The 20141-nt window shown below is 38.3% G+C and overlaps 3 protein-coding genes across 4 annotated transcripts; 1 reads left to right on the plus strand and 2 right to left on the minus strand.

Annotated features, from left to right (window-relative positions):
- Positions 1-464: 464 nt before the first annotated feature.
- Positions 465-5277, minus strand: LOC123515979. 2 transcript variants are annotated; one of them, XM_045274938.1, is made up of 3 exons: positions 5090-5277; positions 3734-3881; positions 465-3430 (listed from the first exon to the last, which is right to left on the minus strand). In XM_045274938.1, exons 2-3 carry the CDS (start codon positions 3870-3872, stop codon positions 1182-1184), a joined length of 2388 nt encoding a protein of 795 aa, XP_045130873.1. In that variant the 5' UTR covers positions 3873-3881; positions 5090-5277; the 3' UTR covers positions 465-1181. The 2 variants fall into 2 exon arrangements, with proteins under 2 accessions (XP_045130873.1, XP_045130872.1); XM_045274937.1 differs by having other exon boundaries at positions 5082-5277.
- A 1106-nt stretch (positions 5278-6383) lies between these two features.
- LOC123516096 (uncharacterized PE-PGRS family protein PE_PGRS54-like) lies at positions 6384-11122 on the minus strand. The gene is made up of 5 exons (XM_045275194.1): positions 11017-11122; positions 7802-8577; positions 7354-7481; positions 6793-6928; positions 6384-6552 (listed from the first exon to the last, which is right to left on the minus strand). Exons 1-5 carry the CDS (start codon positions 11027-11029, stop codon positions 6427-6429), a joined length of 1179 nt encoding a protein of 392 aa, XP_045131129.1. The 5' UTR covers positions 11030-11122; the 3' UTR covers positions 6384-6426.
- Positions 11123-11894: 772 nt separating this feature from the next.
- On the plus strand, positions 11895-18316 carry LOC123516098 (transmembrane protein 248-like). The gene is made up of 7 exons (XM_045275196.1): positions 11895-12050; positions 12475-12627; positions 12727-13000; positions 13288-13427; positions 13694-13828; positions 14366-14506; positions 14784-18316. Exons 2-7 carry the CDS (start codon positions 12475-12477, stop codon positions 14799-14801), a joined length of 861 nt encoding a protein of 286 aa, XP_045131131.1. The 5' UTR covers positions 11895-12050; the 3' UTR covers positions 14802-18316.
- The last annotated feature ends 1825 nt before the right edge of the window (positions 18317-20141 follow it).

A 20141-nucleotide genomic window follows, 5' to 3' on the forward strand; every position in this document is an offset into this window, starting at 1 on the left:
TCTCTGCAGGGCACCAATACGCACACATTTACAATTACTTTCTTAAGCATTCCCTCACATCTTGCTTGTAATTTTCTAGAGGACAAAGAACTGGATGCCTCTCCTCCTGCAGCCTCCTCAGCACCACAAACTGTGAAATGAACTATAGACAGATATTGGGATTCTGAAGGGAGTTTTGGTCTTGAAATATAGATAATAAATGCTGCATAAGGTAATGACAAGGAACCAAGAAACAATCAAACTGGAAACTCTTGTATCAAGCGACTGATTTTGCACATGAAAGAAATTACACATTTAAAAATTCTATTAAATTACAAGAATTAAAACACACCATGTGAGCTGCAATTATGACCAGTGAGTCTTCACCAACTTGTGAGATTGGCCTCATCCATTCCAATGGGCTACTTTACAACAAATGTCTACAATTTCCCAACTCAAGTATTCAGGAACAAAAAAGAATGCAATATATTGTTTTATTTTTAATGTAGTACTATTATCAAATTTACAAAAATAAATATATTTTCCTTTATATTGTACAAATATATAAAACTTACAAAAACAGTAATATACATAACACATTAAAAGTTCATCCATCAATCTTGGCTCCTGACTGACATGTATGGCAGCTACAACAAAATGATAAACAATGTTTTGTAGTAATAAAATACCAGGGTCATACTCAGCCTCCTAATTCAATACCTTTTAGGTACCTTTTGCAATATGTACAGAATGATGTGCAAGTAATCTCTCAACTCTGCCACAATATGCAGCTGAGTCAGTCTTCACTATCACAGGGGAAGTGCACATTGACACAAACCTTCCTTTACTGACGCTGAATGGTGACAAATATAGTACCTTGTTATAACAAGCTTCATTTCCATTCCTTATATCTTAACATCAATCCTTTATAGTACTGCCATTATGATGATGACAACTATAGATAAAAAACCAATGCTAAAATCTAAAATCAGCTTTTGCTGCTTTTACATTTGTGAAAAAAAAATTGATTTGTTCAAAGTATACTTTTAAGATAAAATCTATTACTTTTGGATTCTATGATGACTAAATCATTAATTTCAAACAATTTATTTTCTCTTTGTGCTTCATCTAGAAGTAAAAGAACATGACCATCACTGAGAACCTATTTGTCATCTTTCTTTGTTTTGCTTGTGAATTACTTTCTAAAAGCCATCTAACCTCTTCTTTTTTTTTTTTTTCAAAGTCCCTTTGGATTTCACTGATGCACTTTGACTAGATTCTAGGATGGATGCTGAAGGATAGCCAGAAGTCTCATAAGGCTCAGGACTTGGCTCATTTCTCACTTGATATAACATGTTAAGTCTGGCAGACACATCACTGAGATCAACAGGAGCAGTGTGGTACTGGAACCCATGTTTTCTTTTTGTTGTTGGAATCCCTATTAGATTTGAAAGTCTCTTATCAAACGTTTCATGTTGCTCTATCCCAGCCTTTTCATCTCTAACACTTGTATTATGTTCACCAAGCCACAAGGATGTTATTTTGGAAGCTAAAAAGTCTTCACAACTTTTAATTTTGTCTATCTTCAAATCTGCAATCATGTCTTTAGGAAGAAATTTATTGAGACAGTTCTCAGTGACTGAGTCATTTGAGTGTATATAACGATCACAAAAAGGATCTGCATTGGGATCTATGACATAAGCATCCATTAAGGATCTATTCCAGGATCTTGCTCTACTGGACTTTGATGCCCAATTACTTTTGTACTTTTGCACCTGGTCTTTCAAATTCCATATATTGCTGGTCTTTTTATGGAAATTCTCACCATTACAATCTGTAGATTTTTCTACTTTTTCAATTATCTTAAGGCAGCTCTTAGCAGCCTTTTTAGTGTTAGGGGATACTTGTTTGTTTTTGTTAGTCTTAGAAGCTAAAATTTGCATACTGTTACTACTGTTAGTTTTATCATTCAAATGATTAAGCTTTATTTCTGGCAGACCATCTAGTATTTCTTCAACATATCCACAAGATTGTTTATTGAGTACTTGATGGAAGAAACCGGACACATCAAAATATTTTACATTTTGAAATAACCAATTGTGTGTACTGACCTCCACAACATCTCTCTCCCACTTGTCAAGCATAGTTTCACCTTGCTTCTTTTCAATGCTTAGAGTTGAATTAGTTTTCGTCTGTAAACTCTGAAATGGATGTGAAAATATGTCCCCAGTATTATGTAATGAAATAAATAACAAGCGATCACTTTCCACTGGATGGGAGAGCAATGCTGTGCCCAGCCAAGTGCTCTCTTCCAGCCTCTCCTGCACCTGACTGGTGAACCACAGACAACGGGAGTGAGCAAAAGCAGCTGTGTCACGAACGGTTGGGAAATGGTGAGGTAAACCAACACCAAAGCACTGCTGCATTCCACACTCCCACTCACTGCAAATCATACTAATTTCCTTGTTCTGAGTGCATGATAGCATCAGAATTTCAAGAGATTCAAATCTTTTTAATGCTGAAAATGTAGGACTTTCTGGCAGCATGTGTCTCCAGTGCATGACTGGAGTCTTTGGCTGACGGTCATCCACAACATACACACTTTCATCCATCACTATGTACACGTGTGGTTGATCACTACATGGGATAAAGGAACAAATGTTCTCTTGAGCAGAAGCATATTCCTCAATTTTCTTTAAGTCAAACAAAGGTCCTGGGAAATCAGGAGATTTCCTTGTATCATACAGCCACAATTGCCCCTCATTCCTAACAAAAAGGTTAAGAGGATGTCTACCAAAGTCACAACCAAATGTCCTTGCTGATTCATTCTTACTATTTCTACTTCGTAGGCAGCATGTCATCCAGAGTGGCTCTCTGGCTTCAGCATCAAAAAGGCTGACTTCCCCATTAGCAGTGACTAATGACCACAACCCAGGCACAATGCTGCTCAGAGCTGCATCTGATGTTAAGGAACTATCGAAAGATTTAATTGTGTCTCTAGCAAATCCTGATTGTCCCAAAGCTGCTACATGCACTGCAGTAGGGCATCTCACAAGGACATGAACATCATTATGATATGATTTTGATACAACCTGGTATACATGGTCAACTAAAATATTATCCTGCTTTTCCAAGTGAAAAAATGGATCATCTGTTATGGGTTCATCCTTTTGGTAATATCTACCAGGCCTCAACCTAGAAGCTACTACTGCCTGCTGTTTAGCACTGGTCAAGTCCACATGCACTACTGTACTCTGATCACCAACCTCCACTACATCAATACAATTCCCAACAAGAGGGTGCTGAACACAACTGTGAGAGTATGACCTTTGTGGATGAAGGAGGGGGTAAGAAAATTGACAAGTCGTCTTTAAGGGAAACTTCTTCTGAATATCCTTCAGTGTCGTAAAGCAAGAGCTTGAAGGTGCTTTGGAAGACTCCATCTGCAAATCTGAGGGATATATTGTAAAAACTATCTTGGAAAATATGCAAACATTACATATATATTATCAAGTATGATGATGCAACAACCCCAATGAACACATGAATGGGAATTCCAGTCCAATTCAGGAATTTTTCTAATATAAGAAAGACTATACTGCAAATGAAAGAAATAATAATGAATGCTGATACTGTGATAAAAATTAAGATGAAGAAGCACATGAAGAAATAAGATGGATTAAGTTTCATGAATAAGAAAGGTATGATGACAAATACTACAACCACCGTCCAGCGCCAACACATTGATGATTACCTGTACATTGTGCGAGAGCGGCAGTGGCTGGCCCTATGTTGCCCCAATCTGGATAGCTATAGTGAAAATCCCTTCTTTTGTCTTCACTGCGGGGGGCAAACTTGGGCCAGATGGGAGCTGTCCACTGACTCCCTTCCATGACACAGACCTGAGGATTTCACAACATTAACCCCTTCAGTACCATGACAAGTCTCCATAACATAACATATAACAGTACAGGGTGAAAAGGACAATTACAGAATACAACGAGACCTGGACAGGCTGATAGCATGGGCAGACAGGTGGCAGATGGAGTTTAATTCTAAAAAGTGTCAGGTTATGCATTTAGGTAAAGACAACACAAACTTTAACTATGAGATGGAGGGATGTTGGCTAGAGGCAGTAGAGGAAGGAAAGGATTTAGGAGTAGTGATAGACAGGACTATGAAATTTTCAAAGCAATGTTTAGAAGCAAGAAATAGGGCAAATAGGATCCTGGGTTTTATAAATAGAAATGTTAGTTATAAAAGTAAGGAAGTGGTGCGTAGCTTATATAATTCCTATGTTAGGCCCCATTTAGAGTATTGCATACAGGCCTGGTCACCCCACTATAGGCAGGATATCAACATGTTAGAAGCAGTTCAGAGAAGAGCAACTAGGATGATACCAGCATTAAAGCGCCTGGAGTATAGAGATAGATTAAAGGAATTAAACATGTTTTCATTTGAGAGGAGATGTATAAGAGGGATATGATAGAGTTATTTAAAATGTTCTCAGATACAAACTACATAGATGTGAGATCTTTCTTTACCTTAGAGGAGGAAGTAGGACTAGAAATCATGGCAGGAAGATTAGAAAGCAAGGCTGCAGGTTAGATATAAGAAAATATTTCTTTAGTCATAGGGTGGTAGACTTCTGGAATGCATTGCCAGAGACGGTTGTAAATAGCACTAGTTTGACAATGTTTAAAAACAGATTAGATAAGCACTTAAATTTATTAGATTTATAATTATGTATAGCGCTGCATGATAGTTTTATAAGAAATTTACTATAGTTAAACAAGACATGATCCCCATGTATGGGGATTACAGATTGTAGAGGAATTCGATGCAGGACTTAGCCCTGTTAATGGGCCAAATATTTAGAATTAGTATATAATGTATTGTGTACTTGTAAGTGTATCTTTAAGTACTGATGACGAGGTCGCTGTGCGACTGATACAGGATAACCTAGATGGGCCCTGGTGGCCCTTTATTATCCTATTATTTATGTTATGTTATGTTACGTAATACCCCATAACTCCCTTTGAAAGTCGTAGCGGAAACAGAGCAAAGCATCACTGTACAACCAAACACGTGCTCACCAATACCTTGATACCTGCACTCCTGAGGGTGTAAATGACGACAGGAAGTTACATGGTGGTGTGGAGGCAGGGCTGGTCACTGGTCCTGTGGTGGGCTGGCCTGGCACCCGTGACTTCAAAACTGACTTGAGCTACACGCCGAGAACCAATCATAACAAACTGAAACATGCTCGCCGACCGCTCTGTTCGCCTAGCTGTGATGTCGTCATCTTCAAGACAACGTATCTTTTTTTTCAACTTTTTATTTTTATTTTTACACCTTATATTATTCTTTCGCTTTATCTACATATATATATATATATATATATATATATATATATATTTTTTTTTTTAGCAGGTAAGTATATAATCTTCAACAGTAATCTCTCTCTCTCTCTCTCTCTCTCTCTCTCTCTCTCTATATATATATATATATATATATATATATATATATATATATATATATATATATATATATATATATATATATATATATATATATATATATATATATATATATATATATATATATATATATTATATGTGTGTGTATTTTTCTTATTTTACAACTTTAGCAGGTAATCTATTTAGTCTTCTTTAACAGGTATATTTCTTGGCAGAACAGTCCCCCCTCCCTTATACTAGTGAGCACCCAGCCACCCTTTCTCTCTTCCCTAAAATGCAAATTATTTCATCCCTTTTATACTTAATTTTATCCAATCTTGTTCATATTGATAAATTAACGTAAGCTTTTGTCAAATGTGTATAAATTTTTGACATGGAATCCTGAATTTGCGGTAGTTTGAGAGCCACTGGCATAGAATATTTTTTTTAGATTACTGGCTTTGTGAGATGCAGTAAGGAAGCCAGTACCAGCTACCGAGACCAACATAATCCACACTGCTCTTCCCAAAAGTACTTATGTTCTCAATGTATTTCCTTTCTTTTATAGTCTAGTATCACGACCTTCACCCTTTCAATCTTCTCTAGTTGTCACTATTTGTTCCATATTGTTTTAATTAAGCACTACTTCCATCAATTCCCTACAATGACTCGCATTCTAGGAAAGCAAGTTAATTACGCATTTATTTCTTTCACAATCAACCCATAGTAGAACTCACAGCTCAAATTTAATCACTTGCACAGCTGCACCCTGCCTCAAAATAAATAAATAAATAAATAAATAAATAAAATAAAATAAATAAATAAATTGTAGTTTTCACACTTTATTTACAGTCTGTTAAGTCTCAGATACTTTTCTCATAACTTTGCTGGTTGGTCCATTCAGTTCTTTATCCTATCAAAATCAAGGACAAGAAAAAAACTGCCGAGACATTTTTTTTTACTTAAATCTTTCCATTCACCACAATGTTTAGATAATGCCAATCTTGTTGGCAACATCAAGGGCATCGTAGTCAGGGGCAAGTTTTACATATGCTTTCTTCAGTCCGTCCGGCCTGTGAAGGGTGTTGACACGAGCAGCATCGATCTCATAAAGCTGAAAAAAAAAAAAGAAAGAAAAAAAAATTATACATCAGCATTCAAGCAAATCATAGGAGACTAAAGAACACAACTCCAAACAGAGAATGAAAGGTACAGAAAGCAATACTTGTGTACATTCATGTGCAGCAGGGCATATATTTACTGTAAATAACAAAAACTAAGTACAGTATAATAGTTTTTATATCTCCTTATATAAACCAGATAATTTTAACAAAGAGTAATAAGAACTACTAACTTTCTTCACAGCGGACTTGATCTGGTACTTGTTAGCAAGACGGTCGATGATGAAGACAAGAGTGTTGTTGTCCTCAATCTTCTTCATGGCAGACTCAGTAGTAAGAGGGTACTTGATGATGTTGAAGGCATCCAGTCTATTAGAAAATAAATGAGAGCACATGTAAACATAAAAACTATGGGAGAACTGAAAATGCTAAATTGTATTGTTGTAAGTAGTAAAAATAATGGTGTATAAGTACTGAAGTGAGGGTCTCTCTAGACCAAAAAGTCCTCACTGACAGATTTCCAGGGAGGAAGAGCTTAAATTTAATGTGAAATCCTGATACACACAACCTAGAGAAGGCATATGATACAAGGAAGTGCTTTGGGATGTTCTAGGATTAATGGTGTAGGAAAGAGTAAAATAATTTTTATAAGGATGAAAGTTCATGTAAAAGAAGAGCTTGAGAGAGAGAGAGAGAGAGAGAGAGAGAGAGAGAGAGAGAGAGAGAGAGAGAGAGAGAGAGAGAGAGAGAGAGAGAGAGAGTTGCACTGGTTGTCCTAATACTAATCAACCTACTTGCTCTTCCTTGGGACTGAGCGGCGAGGGTACTTGGGGCAGCGTGGAAGCCTCAGGGTCTTGGGGCGACGGAAACGAACAGTAGTTCTGATTTTCTTCACTCTGGTGCCATGAGCGCCCTTCACAATCTGTTGAAAGATGACAGATACATCAGCCACACACAATACTTCTAATGGAGATGTAAATATATTACACATAAACAGAGCATATGGATGAGTCTTCAGGCTCACTTACAAAACAAACCTATATTCTAAGGTATCTTCATTTAATCTCACATCATGGCTCAAATCAAAAGACAACTGTTGACTGCTATTAGTGGATGATAGTGCTGATTGCAAAAAATAAGTCATCTACAAAAAGTGTTTGATGGTCAAGCCCTCAGATTACTAGCCTGTTGAATATCATGTCTGAAGGTTAATTGTGGAATGTACGAGAAAGCATCAGATACCTTAAGAGCGACCCTTGTAGCCTTCTTCACAGCAATCTTCTTGCCTGTCTTGGTCTTCAGTCTCTTGTCTTTGGAGGCTCCCATGGTGAGTTTCTTCACTCCAACCTTGGGACGAGCAGCTCCCTTAGCCGCGGGTTTCTTTCCAACGGCTCCCTTTCCAGCAGGCTTTTTGGCAGCGCCCTTGGCACCGGCCTTGCCAGCAGCCGCTCCCTTAGCTCCTGCCTTCTTGGGGCCTCCCTTCTTAGGAGCTGCTGCTCCACTGGCTTGCTTCTTAGCAGCAGGCCCCTTGGCAGCAGATCCTGCTGGCCTCTTAGTTCCTGTTGTTGGTTTGGTGCCTGCTCCCTGCTTGCCACCAGAGGCAGCCTTGCCTCCTTGTTTCTTGGCTCCGGCAGCTCCGGCACCCTGCTTGCCTCCAGCTTTTCCTGCACCTGCTCCAGCCTTAGCTCCAGCAGCTCCAGCTTTGCCTCCAGCAGCTGCTGCAGGCTTTCCTCCAGTGGCTCCAGACTTTCCTCCAGCAGCTCCAGCCTTTCCACCAGCAGCTGCAGCAGGCTTACCACCTGCATTCTGTTTGCCTCCAGTAGCTCCACCCTTGGCAGCAGCAGCAGGCTTTGCACCACCAGCAGCAGGTTTGGGTGCAGCTGGCTTTCCACCTGTAGCTCCAGCTGGCTTGGCTCCAGATCCAGTTGACTTTCCACCAGTGGCTCCAGCGGCGGGCTTGCTCTCAGCCCCGCCTGCTGGCTTGCCCCCAGTTGCTCCTGTTGCTGGCTTTTTATCTTCTGAAATGTAAAATTGAGTTTCATGACATTCATTTCATTACAAATCGAAGAATTTTCTTTATTTATCACCTGACATCCAGTGCCTTAACTCACTCAGGCTAAAACACACAGCATAGGGGTCTCCACTCATGTAAGATAGCTTTGGTTCCAATCACAGATCAGAGCTTGAGTCAATGGATGGGATGATAACAGACATGTCCAACACCTCTCTTCTCTTTGAGCTCTCAGCTTTATGTTCACTTGAGGAGAATAAAACGCCTGTGCTAATTACCGTCAACTGCCATCAACTATGGAGAGAGAGAGAGAGAGAGAGAGAGAGAGAGAGAGAGAGAGAGAGAGAGAGAGAGAGAGAGAGAGAGAGAGAGAGAGAGAGAGAGACTGACTCTTTCCCACTCCCAAGATCCTCCGCAATTTGTTTTGCTTTCACACACACACACATCGAAACCATTCCCATGACAACTGACCTACCAGTGACAGGAGTTTACTTTTGTTTAGCCTTAGTGACCGCCACCATTTCACCTCAGCTACAATGGCTACTAGGAAGTCGACTCGAGCCAGACAGACAGGAGCCAAGACTGTGCCTCGTAAGAAAGCTAAGAAAATAGAATATCCCTGTGGATTCTGTCAACAAAGTTGTGCAGCAGACACAATTTTATGTTCAGGCTGCATGACATGGTTCCACCAAGATTGTGCAAAGCTGACCGATGAGGAATTACATGTCTTGGGAGTGACAGACATTGATTATTTGTGCTCAAGCTGTTGTGGTAAACCTCAAGAGAATAAATTCAACTATCCAAATTTGTTGCAGCGACTGCAGGAGTATACTGGTGCCAACAAATCATGTCATGCAGCCTGAACATAAAATTGTGTCTGCTGCACAACTTTGTTGACAGAATCCACAGGGATATTCTATTTTCTTAGCTTTCTTACGAGGCACAGTCTTGGCTCCTGTCTGTCTGGCTCGAGTCGACTTCCTAGTAGCCATTGTAGCTGAGGTGAAATGGTAGCGATCACTAAGGCTAAACAAAAGTAAACTCCTGTCACTGGTAAGTCAGTTGTCATGGGAATGGTTTCGATGTGTGTGTGTGTGTGTGTGTGTGTGTGTGTGTGTGTGTGTGTGTGTGTGTGTGTGTGTGTGTGTGAAAGCAAAACAAATTGCAGAGGATCTTGGGAGTGGGAAAGAGTCTCTCTCTCTCTCCATAGTTGACGGCAGTTGACGGTAATTAGCAGTATCCAAATAAAAGCATCTGTTTCAGGTATTTGTGGCATAGAGAGGATTTAACAAGGGAGAAGTAAACACATTTCTTAAAAGCTACAAATGAGACAGGACACAGAAAAAATGTATTGGGCTATGAAATTAAATAGCACATGGCATTCAAATGAAGATTTATATATCATGTTTTAAGATGAATAACACATTAACTTTCCAGACACTTTCTAGTCACCAGCCAAGTAGATAATACTACTGCCACATTTATAGAGTTTTGATGGTTTTGATGGGAGACGTACACGCCATTTTAGTGATACCACATTAGCCAACCAAATTGCAGTCTGCATCAAAAACATCTCAGGAAGTCGTGGTTGGAGGCATCACTTGATTCTAGATGGGGGAAAATCCCATCTAGGTAAGAAACTTTCCTCTAACTCACCTGGTTGACCTAACCATTTCAAGTGACATAACTTAATGCTTTATACAGTAAGTTTTGGTGGACCTAAAAACTAATGGCACACCAGTCCATAAATATTAGTGTTAGAAATCGTGCCAACCTCCCTTCTAAACTAGAAATTTGCACAATAAAATTGAAGATATACATGAAACACAAGGAAATAATTACCATGCCATTGCCGAACGTGTGCCACAGGAAATACCAGAATGTAAAGAATACAAAACCTTGTGAAATGCAGTGTTTGTCTTAGTATGACCTCCACAGGTTAGGTTAGACTGTGTGCATGCTAGGTTGTTTGCCATATAGTTAACGTGGAAAGCTTGAGTTACCTCACTACAAAGTTCTCAAGTTGAGCTGCATGAAATCATAGCGAGGTCAAGTTACCTCATTCTAACCTAAACTAACCTAACCCTGTGATAGCTAATGTTCGTATATCTACCTTGCTGAACAAACAATTATAACATTAATCACACACATTAACACAGAAGCCGAACCACATACACATACGCACTCTCCGCCACGCCTGCACCACCACGACGGGACACATGAGGAAGCTTTATTATTCCCTCCCGCTACCAAAGCCCGTAGTAGGACCGCCTCTCCTCACACGTGCCTCACATAATTTGCTCTATTTGTCGCTATTTGCACCAATTCCTGCACTCTTAAGTCATTCAGGGCAACACTCACACCTAAACCTTTGACTTTATGCACCTAGAACACCACGGATTACACTGACTACAGGTTAAAAATAAGAAAAACTGCGGAGACTCACTTTTGGGCGGCATGGTGAGTATTGCTACTCGAGGAAGGGACACAAACCAAAATGGCTGGAGACAACTGAGACTCCCGTTGCGCACCAACCACTCACCGGCAGTACCATCCTGTTACCTCGCAATGTTCACATGTTATTTGGATGGAATATAATTGGATAAAGTTTATGTGTATTATTCTATAGCAAAAAATGTGGTCAAACTCACCGGCAATGCCATCTTGTTACCTTGCGATGTTCACGAGTTATTTGTATGGAATATAATTAGAAAAAGTTTATGTTTATTATTCTATAAGAAAAAGTAAGGTTAGAGTAGGAATATGATAGGTTTTGGATATACTGGTGATTCTCTCTCTCTCTCTCTCTCTCTCTCTCTCTCTCTCTCTCTAGATAGATAGATAGATAGATAGATAGATAGATAGATAGATAGATAGATTGATTGATTGATTGATAGATAGACAGACAGATAGGTAGCTAGATAGATACATGCATGCATACATACATACATACATAAAGAAAGCAAGAAATGATAATGACAATAATCAAATCTGGGTCGTGTCAGTTATAAGAATGTCTATAGTAGGTAGGTAGATAAAAAAAAAACAGCGTGATAATAGAAAAACGCTATAGCTCACAGAGTGAAGTAATAACACATCAAGAACATTAATTAACAAGGGGATAAGAGAAATAGCATAAAAGCAATAAAACTACGAAGATAAACTCATGCTGAACAGAACACAGGAGGTTTCAAGATATGCATCCCTTTCTTTCGACTAGCTCTTTCGGACCTGCAAGGGGACTGGCAATTAAGTGAGCTTTTTATTTATTTTTTCCCCCTTGCTAGCTTTCCTTTCTTACATAGAAAAAAAAAAAAAGAAGGCGAAGCCGCACCTGGGGATCGGGACGCGGGATCTTGACAACAACATAAACAGTGACACGTTGCAAGCCATCACCCCGAGGCCCGACCAGACACCAACTTACGAGGGAATTTTTGGGGCACCACCGAAGCTAGAATAATAGAGGAGAGGCACAGATTAGTAAGTATGATGTGGTGTCCTTGATTAGGTGTGTTAGCGCAATGGTGTGATTGACAGGCGGGCGAAGAAGGAAGGGAACCGCTTGAGGGAAAGTGTGACCCACTGATAAGGAAGCTGCATCAAACCATCATGCATGTATGGGGTTTTCTATGTGCCAAACGTCTATATCTGTGTTCATCTTTCATACTTATACACATATCTGTCTTCTCTACGCTCTCCAGAAGGTTCCCTAGTCAGGCACATGATTTTTGGTGCATGTGGTCGTGGTGTCCTCTGCACCCATCCCCTGGGACTCCACGCTGGGATATTAACCTAACCAACCATAACCTAGCTTAGGTGGGTGGGAGCGTGGTGCCTGGACCCCAACTATGACCACCCTCTTCTCTCTCGCTCTCATTTTGTTTTAACCTCTCATGTATTGCAGATGGCAATGTGTAGCAGTGCAAGAGAGTGTGTGGGTAACAGGCCGCCATTAGTGGTGTTCACAGCGAGCATTGCCGTGTTTGCTTTGGCATTGGTTGGTGTGTCTCTCTACCTTCAGAGTCACAAGACTCATATCCTGAATCCAGACATAAAGGTGAGATGATGATTACCTGCCTTTTTGCAAATATGAAATTGTTGGCATGGCATATCTCATAAGTAGATTGAGAATACTGAAATCTTCCTCTCACAACAGGATTGGAACAGCTTCTTCACAACTTTGTCTGGTATGGACATCTGCTTCCCTAATAAAGACACCCAACCTGAGTCTGCCCTTATCATGAAGCGTGAGGTGCCTGACTCTGAAGACCCTGCCACCACCACTACTCTGCCTGAAACCAACTCAACTGATATAGAGAGCAATGTTACCATAAGTGTGTTGGCAGATGTGCATGTGGAGAAGGCTGGCGAGGCACTCTTTGGGGTAAATCTCCACTCTTCCCTCCCGGCCAGACATCTTGGCTTTAACAGTGAGTTGCAGAAACAAATGTACTATTAATAGATATGGCTACAGAACAGTGTTGTCTTGGGTATTGTTGAGCATTTATAGAGGATGTATTGAAAGTGAGCAAGAGGTAATTGAATGGAATGAATGGTCTTTATAAGAATACAGTGCAAGGTTGATGGAAAAATTAATTTTGGAATGTAAGAGAATATGGCAAGAATATTGAAAATTTTATATTTTATTTTATTTATTTATTTATTTATTTATTTTATTTGTTTTTTTGCAATGCATACATTTTTTCTTTTATGACAGGAGATCCCAGTGCTTTAGAAATTACCATATCGTTGGTGCCTAAGAGTGCCAAGAACTGGACAGCCTGCATAATGATGTCTGGCCCAGCTCACTTACTGCCAGACTCCCCAATCAGGCCTGTCAACTGCTCAGTAGTTAAGGTGAGACATCTTTGTGAATTGTGCTCTCGCTCCTTTTCATCAGTATATATCGGTTTAGTGGTGAGTGAAGTCCACTACACTACCAGACCACTTAGGGAAAAGATGGAGTTTATCCTAAACATTTTTCTCTATGAATGGCATTTATTTAACTTATTCCGCACATCTCCACCACTTTGAAAAGTGTCTTTTTAATATTACTGGCAGTGAGTCTTTTTATAGTTCCCTGTTTTCAACCCTTACCTTCATGTGTCTTTTCTTCCCGCCAGAGCCGTGAGCCACCCCTTGAGGTGGAACTTGCCAAACCTTGGCTCATACAAGAGAGTCTTGGGTGGTGCAGCAATGGAGTGAGTGGCAACCTGTTAGTGGCTCCTCAACATGAACTCAGTGTCTATCTCTCAGAGGTTAGTTATAGTAATGCATGTATAATTGTGTGCCTCTGCTCCATCTCCCTCAGAAAAAAAAAATTATCATCTCATCCTTTTGTATATGACATGTGTTGTATGTACTATTGGCTCCATACTTAGTGAAGCAGCCTTCCTAACCTTATCTTTAACTAAAGCCACATGTCAACTCAAGGGATTTGTGTTGGTAAATATCACTGGCCAGAAGTCATTATGAGTAAATGAAGTCACACCTTTCCTGACCTCACTCAATGTCCACCTTCCATCCCCAATCCCTCTTTGTTTGTACATTTCTCATGCTACTCTGCCTCTACTCTGTTGTTGTTATTATTATTATTATTTTTATTATTATTATTATTATTATTATTATTATTATTATTATTATTATTATTATTATTATCATCGTATATACTTTTGTGAATGGATTGGAGAGAGAGAGAGAGAGAGAGGCTGATGGGGGGAGGGGAGTGAGGTTAGATGTAGGTGATAGGGATGGGGTATGAGAAATGTAGAAACAGAAGTAGTATGGTGTTCCAGGGCGATGTGACATTGATCCAGATTCACATCCTCTACACCACCTGTCTTCTGTTTGTTATGATGCTGTTCCTGCTCTTCTACCTGGGTTGTGGCAAGCGTTGGACCTTCAGGAGTAAGATAATTGTGCAATCACCTGACAAGGTAAATTCTTAGATTTTGTTGGGGAAACATGAAGAATTTTATAGTGATTTTTTTTTTATTACGCTTTCTAAAAAAAAAGTTGCAAAATGATTGATCACAGCCTTACATAATGTTATGATATTGTTGCTAGACAACTTAGTCACAGTTTTCAGTCTAAGAGATAATATTGATATTCTAAAAGTTAGCCTGAAGTAAAAGTCAGAAGTAAAAAGTTTTCTCCCATAGAATCAGTTTTGCAGTTAGTTCTGATAAAGGCATAAGAAAGGCTTACTTTCAGGTACCATTGCATCCTTAGTGTGTGATGCACTGTGAAGGCAATAACAATTGTGACCATCACAGCAGCAGCAGCAGCAGCAGCAGGAGGAGGAGGAGGAGGAGGAGGAGGAGTGGCAGCAGTGACAGAAACTTCTATGGTCTGTCCATAGTCCCTCTTTAAAGCTAAAGGCTGAGCGCATGCCACTGTGAATATGGGCCATTTTATTTATTCTTAATTCGTCACCAAAACCACAAACATTTGTACATGAATTTGGTTGAAGTGTAATTAGATGTAAATATGTCACACTTCACGATACACTCCACTAGATATATGGAACTGACATGTGGTGCATAACATACCAGCTGTCTAGTGGCTGCCTGCATGTTGGTACTGATTGCATTAGTGTGAAAGAAGACCATTAGAGATGAGAGCACCTATAGCTTTACAGTCAGTCAGTTTTTTGGAGACAGGACAGTTTGAAAATACCTCATTTTTTGGAAGCTACAGATACATAAATACATACAATTTCTGCATTACTTTATGGATTATTGTCATGAATGTGTCAGGCATTCCTACTCTGTAGTGCCTCATCACTTTTTGTTATTTTATGAGTCTTCACACAAGCATCTCTCTCTCTCTCTCTCTCTCTCTCTCTCTCTCTCTCTCTCTCTCTCTCTCTCTCTCTCAGTTGTTCTTTTTTTCCTTTTGTGGTTTTTAATTTTTCATGTAATCTTTATCTTACTGATTTTAAAATTTTCCTTTATGAAGTTATAGCATTTTAGTATTCTGTATATTTTAATTTAGTATTAATGCTCAGCATTCCTTTGTTATTTTCAGTTATTGTTATTTGTGTTCTACTTTGGATCTGTATTTTATATTCACTTTTCTAGCTTAAGTAAGTCCCAGTACCTGTCTTCAGACAGTCAGTCATTAGAGAGAAACTCTACAGTACATCACATTAACCACATGTCCAACATGAATGTGGGTTCCCTGTTACTTTAGGTATACTGCTCACATTCCACAGGTATTTCTCCAAGACCTCAGTGTCTATGCAATTGTTATCGCTATTTACATAGAATCAATAATCATAGATTTTATTTGATACTTCAGGAAACTGGAATAGAGTGTACTGAATGAACTCCTAAATTGTACGAATCAAAAGAGAATTGTTCTTTGATGTACCTCACATTTTATAATTGTCTAAGTGAAGGACGATACCTTTCTCGTTCTGGTAATTTTCATTTAAGGATTGAAGAGCACATTGCCAGCGTTGCTAGTCATTTGCAGTTTTGTTCAAGGTAGTCATGCAGCAAGATGTGGACTGCAGACAACTGCCACTGTATCTCTTGCTCTTTGTAAAACTCAGCTGAAGGGAATTTAGCTAAGCGATAGTGACCTCCTTCTGTATTTATATTCCTACTTTGTGATGAGATGAAGCACTTTCTCTTCTTTGCTTCATCTTTTAAAGGGGATCTCAGCCTGCTGTACAGATTAATATCTAGACTTAGATAAGTGCATCAAGTTAAGTTGAGGTTAATTTGGAAAATGAGAGATCCAGGCAGAATATTCTGTTATACCACTATATTATTTCTTTGATAGATCTATGTATCTATATATTTAAATCCTCATTTTCATAACAAAGAAGTCTCATCTTTATGCACTCCAGCATTGCTTCTTTGTTTGGTCAAAGCCTCACCAGTCACCTCTCTCCTTTTATTGTTCATCCACTCTTGTTTATTCAGTTTGCTGGTGTTCTCCATCTCAAATTTTGCCATTTACTCTCACCCATGTAGTAATCCCTTATAGACTCATTCCCATTCACTGTTTTCACACATCCAAACTATTTCAATGTCCAACACTGCTCACTCAGTCACTTCACAATTTACTCCCCTCAGTGTTTCACCAGATTTCTCTCACACACATCCATACTGTTTTCCCTGATTCTTTACTGTTTTATTCTCTTCATCTTTGTAATGAAATACATTTTGAATAAGTTTGTCTTATTTGTGGAGATAGTTATCAGTTTAATAATTTTTTTCATTTATTTATATAGAAGCTAGTCTTCAATGCTTCAGTTATACACTACACATGGAATGAAGCAGTCATGTTATCCACCCTAAAACATATTTCCTTGTTCCTAATTGTTTCATCCAGTGAATTGTAAGGATCTTCAGTGACATTGCATTATGAGAAGGAAGCTTCATTTATGAGTGTTAATACTGAAATGTGTAAATGCTTTCTCGGTGTCCAAAATTACACATATTGTCATATTTGTGTCCTGATATTAAAATCTTATAAGGAAGTGAAATTGGTTTTAAGTAAAATGTGCTTCCTTGCAAGTTAGGTAACTTTATTTATAGAGGCAGCCATGTTTGCTAGAATGAATATACGAGTTCATATCTATTACTAACACCTGGAGAACATTTTTCTGTATATATAGGACTGTTTTACTGTATTATAAGTATACTATACATAACTTTTTCTTGTTTAAAACCAATGTTTGAATTTAATTTCATTGGATATAATTTATATATAAAATATTACTGAATTGTACCTTGGTATTGTGTGTGAGATTCAGCCTGAGCACATGCTTCACAGCTCAATAGAAGAATTAGAATTGTGTTACTGCCCTGACATTCTAAAAGCAATCGCAAATTTCTTCTATTTTCATTCTTCCTAGTTGCCTCCTACTTGGCAGGATATCTTCCGAGAATATTGTTAACTTTGTTCAGTATTATTGTATATTATCCTTTTTCACAGTTATACCTTTGACCTTGTGATTCCTATGTATGTTCAATAATTTGTTGGTGTATGATTTAGTTAAGAGTGGGATCTGGTACTAGTGGTGGACAATGGCAGCAGTCACTAGTTGCATCAAACCTTCAGTGAAATTAAACTGTCGATAGTTATGTGTGAAATACTTGGACTCTCACATCATTCAGTCACATATTTTCAATTCAAAATTTGTATGAAATGGAAGAAGTGTATTGCATCGTCAGGGAGGATAAGCAAGATTTGAATTGATGATTCATTGTTAATATTTCTCATGAAAATCTTTCTGGTTAAACTTTTAGTTGAACTAAAGCTTTTTTTAACTAATTATTTGTGCCTGGTGTTATTGTCACCAGTGCATTTTCAGTAATCTTAGCCACATAGTTTGTGTCCAGCATCAGTAGTGCTCCATGTGGTTGTGATTGGTCTGTATAGCTTAAGTAACTTGGTTGAACTGCACAAAAAATACTTATTACCTTATTTAATTTATTATTGACTATAAAGATAAGTAAACTTAACATAGTCATAGAATTTGGGCATGCAAGAAAGCCTGTATATATTTCCTGAGGGTCCTGCAAAAGCTGTAATACTCATACTCAAAAATTGTCATTGACAAAACGTGAGCTTGTAAGATGTTTCCATTGCCTTGTCATCTTAAGAGCATTGCCTCATTTCAATTATAGTCTGTGATTCCAGTGCCTTGTGTACATAACATATAGTTTAATATTTATTCTGTGATGTTCCATAATGTATAATGGCTTAAGTACAGATATCTATGACTACTTTGTATTTTAATTTCCTTTGGAAAAGATCCTGGCAAAGGAAATTCTAACTAGTTGTCATCTGTTAGCTTTCAGATTCCAAGCATAAGGTGTGAACAGAACACAGAATAGAGCTGCTGTTATCAGATACTGCATGCATGAATTACCAATTACAACATTAATGAAGGCAGCCATCAGGAGATCCAGGTGCCATCACTCATGTTTAGGGTGAGAGGAATGACCACACAACACAGTTCTCACAATGATGCCAATGTAATACATATAAACAGGGCCATTTCTATAGCTTTGTGGTGGCCCTAGGCAAAATACTGTTTGGGGAGGCCCTAGATTTCAACTTTTCATCAGGGCCCTTGGGTGACTTGGGAAATTTAAATTTTCCAAGCTACCCTGGGGCCCTCCTGGTGGCTTGGGGGCTCTAGGCAATCGCCTAGTCCACCTATAGCTAGAAATGGCCCTGCATATAAAGTAAATAAGTTTTGTTATGAGTAGTAGTCCACCTATAGCTAGAAATGGCCCTGCATATAAAGTAAATAAGTTTTGTTATGAGTAGACTCTCTCTCTCTCTCTCTCTTGTGCTATGGTGGTTATCTTAACATGTGTAGGGAATGGGTAAGTGTTAGTGCTAAATCATTAGAGCTTTAAAAGTTTAGAGAGATTTATGGATGAAGGTTAAAGATATATATATATATATATATATATATATATATATATATATATATATATATATATATATATATATATATATATATATATATATATATATATATATATATATATATATATATATATATATATATATATATATATATATATATATATATATATATATATATATATATATATATATATATATATATATATATATATATATATATATATATATATATATATATATATATATATATATATATATATATATATATATATATATATATATATATATATATATATATATATATATATATATATATATATATATATATTCACTGTCCATTTGTATCAACACTTGTAGTTCATGGCAAAATATTATTTGAATCATCATTATCCTTCTAAAGTAGCTCAAATCGCAGGTAGTTTATTAAATGTTTATTTATTTTCTTGCATGCAAACAATTTTTATACTCATACTTAAAACCAAAAGCATTTCACGAATTTCTATACATCCGATGCGGTGGAAGATAGGTACTCGTACGTTGTGTGAATTCAGAGTGTGAGGTAGAAATTAACTTGTCAAAAACACGCTTACACGCAAACGTCGCTTAACACGTCCAGCAGCGGTATCCTGTGATGCTATTCATTGTTCCACCGGCGCGGCGCCACAAAAACACCTCATCCTGTCCTAAAAATGAGCCGGGGTTATGCAAAGAACAAAAGGGACATGACAAATCAAGGTAATAATGAATGGTTGGTAATGAGAGAGAGAGAGAGAGCGGGGAAAGTGGGAGGGGCCAGGAAGAAAAAAAGAGATAATATTGGTCGTGATTGTAGAGTTTTGGGTGTGAGCCTGTGAGGGATTACTTGCTTCAGAAAGAACGAAGAACATCTGTATGTAAATAAAACAAACGATTAAATGAAGCGAAGGGAACAAGAGTTGATAGACGTAGGCGTATTATAAGACCTGAGAGAGAGATAGGAGAGGAGGGGAGACAGATGGGAGATGGAGGGATAGGAGGACTATGTAATGGCACTGGTAGAGACTGGGGTGACTGGGTAAGGAGGAGGACTGTGGTAGCGGAAGGGAGGGTGGACATTGTAGCTGGAAGGTCAAACTAAAAGCATCAAAAGGCATGGTTGTGCACCGTGACCAACCAACAAAAGAGCTACGA

Source organism: Portunus trituberculatus, chromosome 40, assembly GCF_017591435.1.
Source record: "Portunus trituberculatus isolate SZX2019 chromosome 40, ASM1759143v1, whole genome shotgun sequence".
Taxonomy (NCBI): Eukaryota; Metazoa; Arthropoda; class Malacostraca; order Decapoda; family Portunidae; genus Portunus; species Portunus trituberculatus.

Bases quoted from the DNA above. Each gene is read 5' to 3' on its own strand.
- LOC123515979 (XM_045274938.1), bottom strand. From the start codon at position 3,872: ATGGAAGGGAGTCAGTGGACAGCTCCCATCTGGCCCAAGTTTGCCCCC. The intron at 3,431-3,733 runs GTAATCATCAAT...TATATCCCTCAG, and splicing joins CGCTCTCGCACAATGTACAG to ATTTGCAGATGGAGTCTTCC.
- LOC123516096 (XM_045275194.1), bottom strand. The intron at 7,482-7,801 runs GTATCTGATGCT...ATCTTTCAACAG, and splicing joins CTACAAGGGTCGCTCTTAAG to ATTGTGAAGGGCGCTCATGG. The intron at 6,553-6,792 runs GTTAGTAGTTCT...TTTTTTTTTCAG, and splicing joins TCAAGTCCGCTGTGAAGAAA to CTTTATGAGATCGATGCTGC.
- LOC123516098 (XM_045275196.1), top strand. From the start codon at position 12,475: ATGGCAATGTGTAGCAGTGCAAGAGAGTGTGTGGGTAACAGGCCGCCA. The intron at 12,628-12,726 runs GTGAGATGATGA...CTCTCACAACAG, and splicing joins TCCTGAATCCAGACATAAAG to GATTGGAACAGCTTCTTCAC. The intron at 13,428-13,693 runs GTGAGACATCTT...TCTTCCCGCCAG, and splicing joins TCAACTGCTCAGTAGTTAAG to AGCCGTGAGCCACCCCTTGA.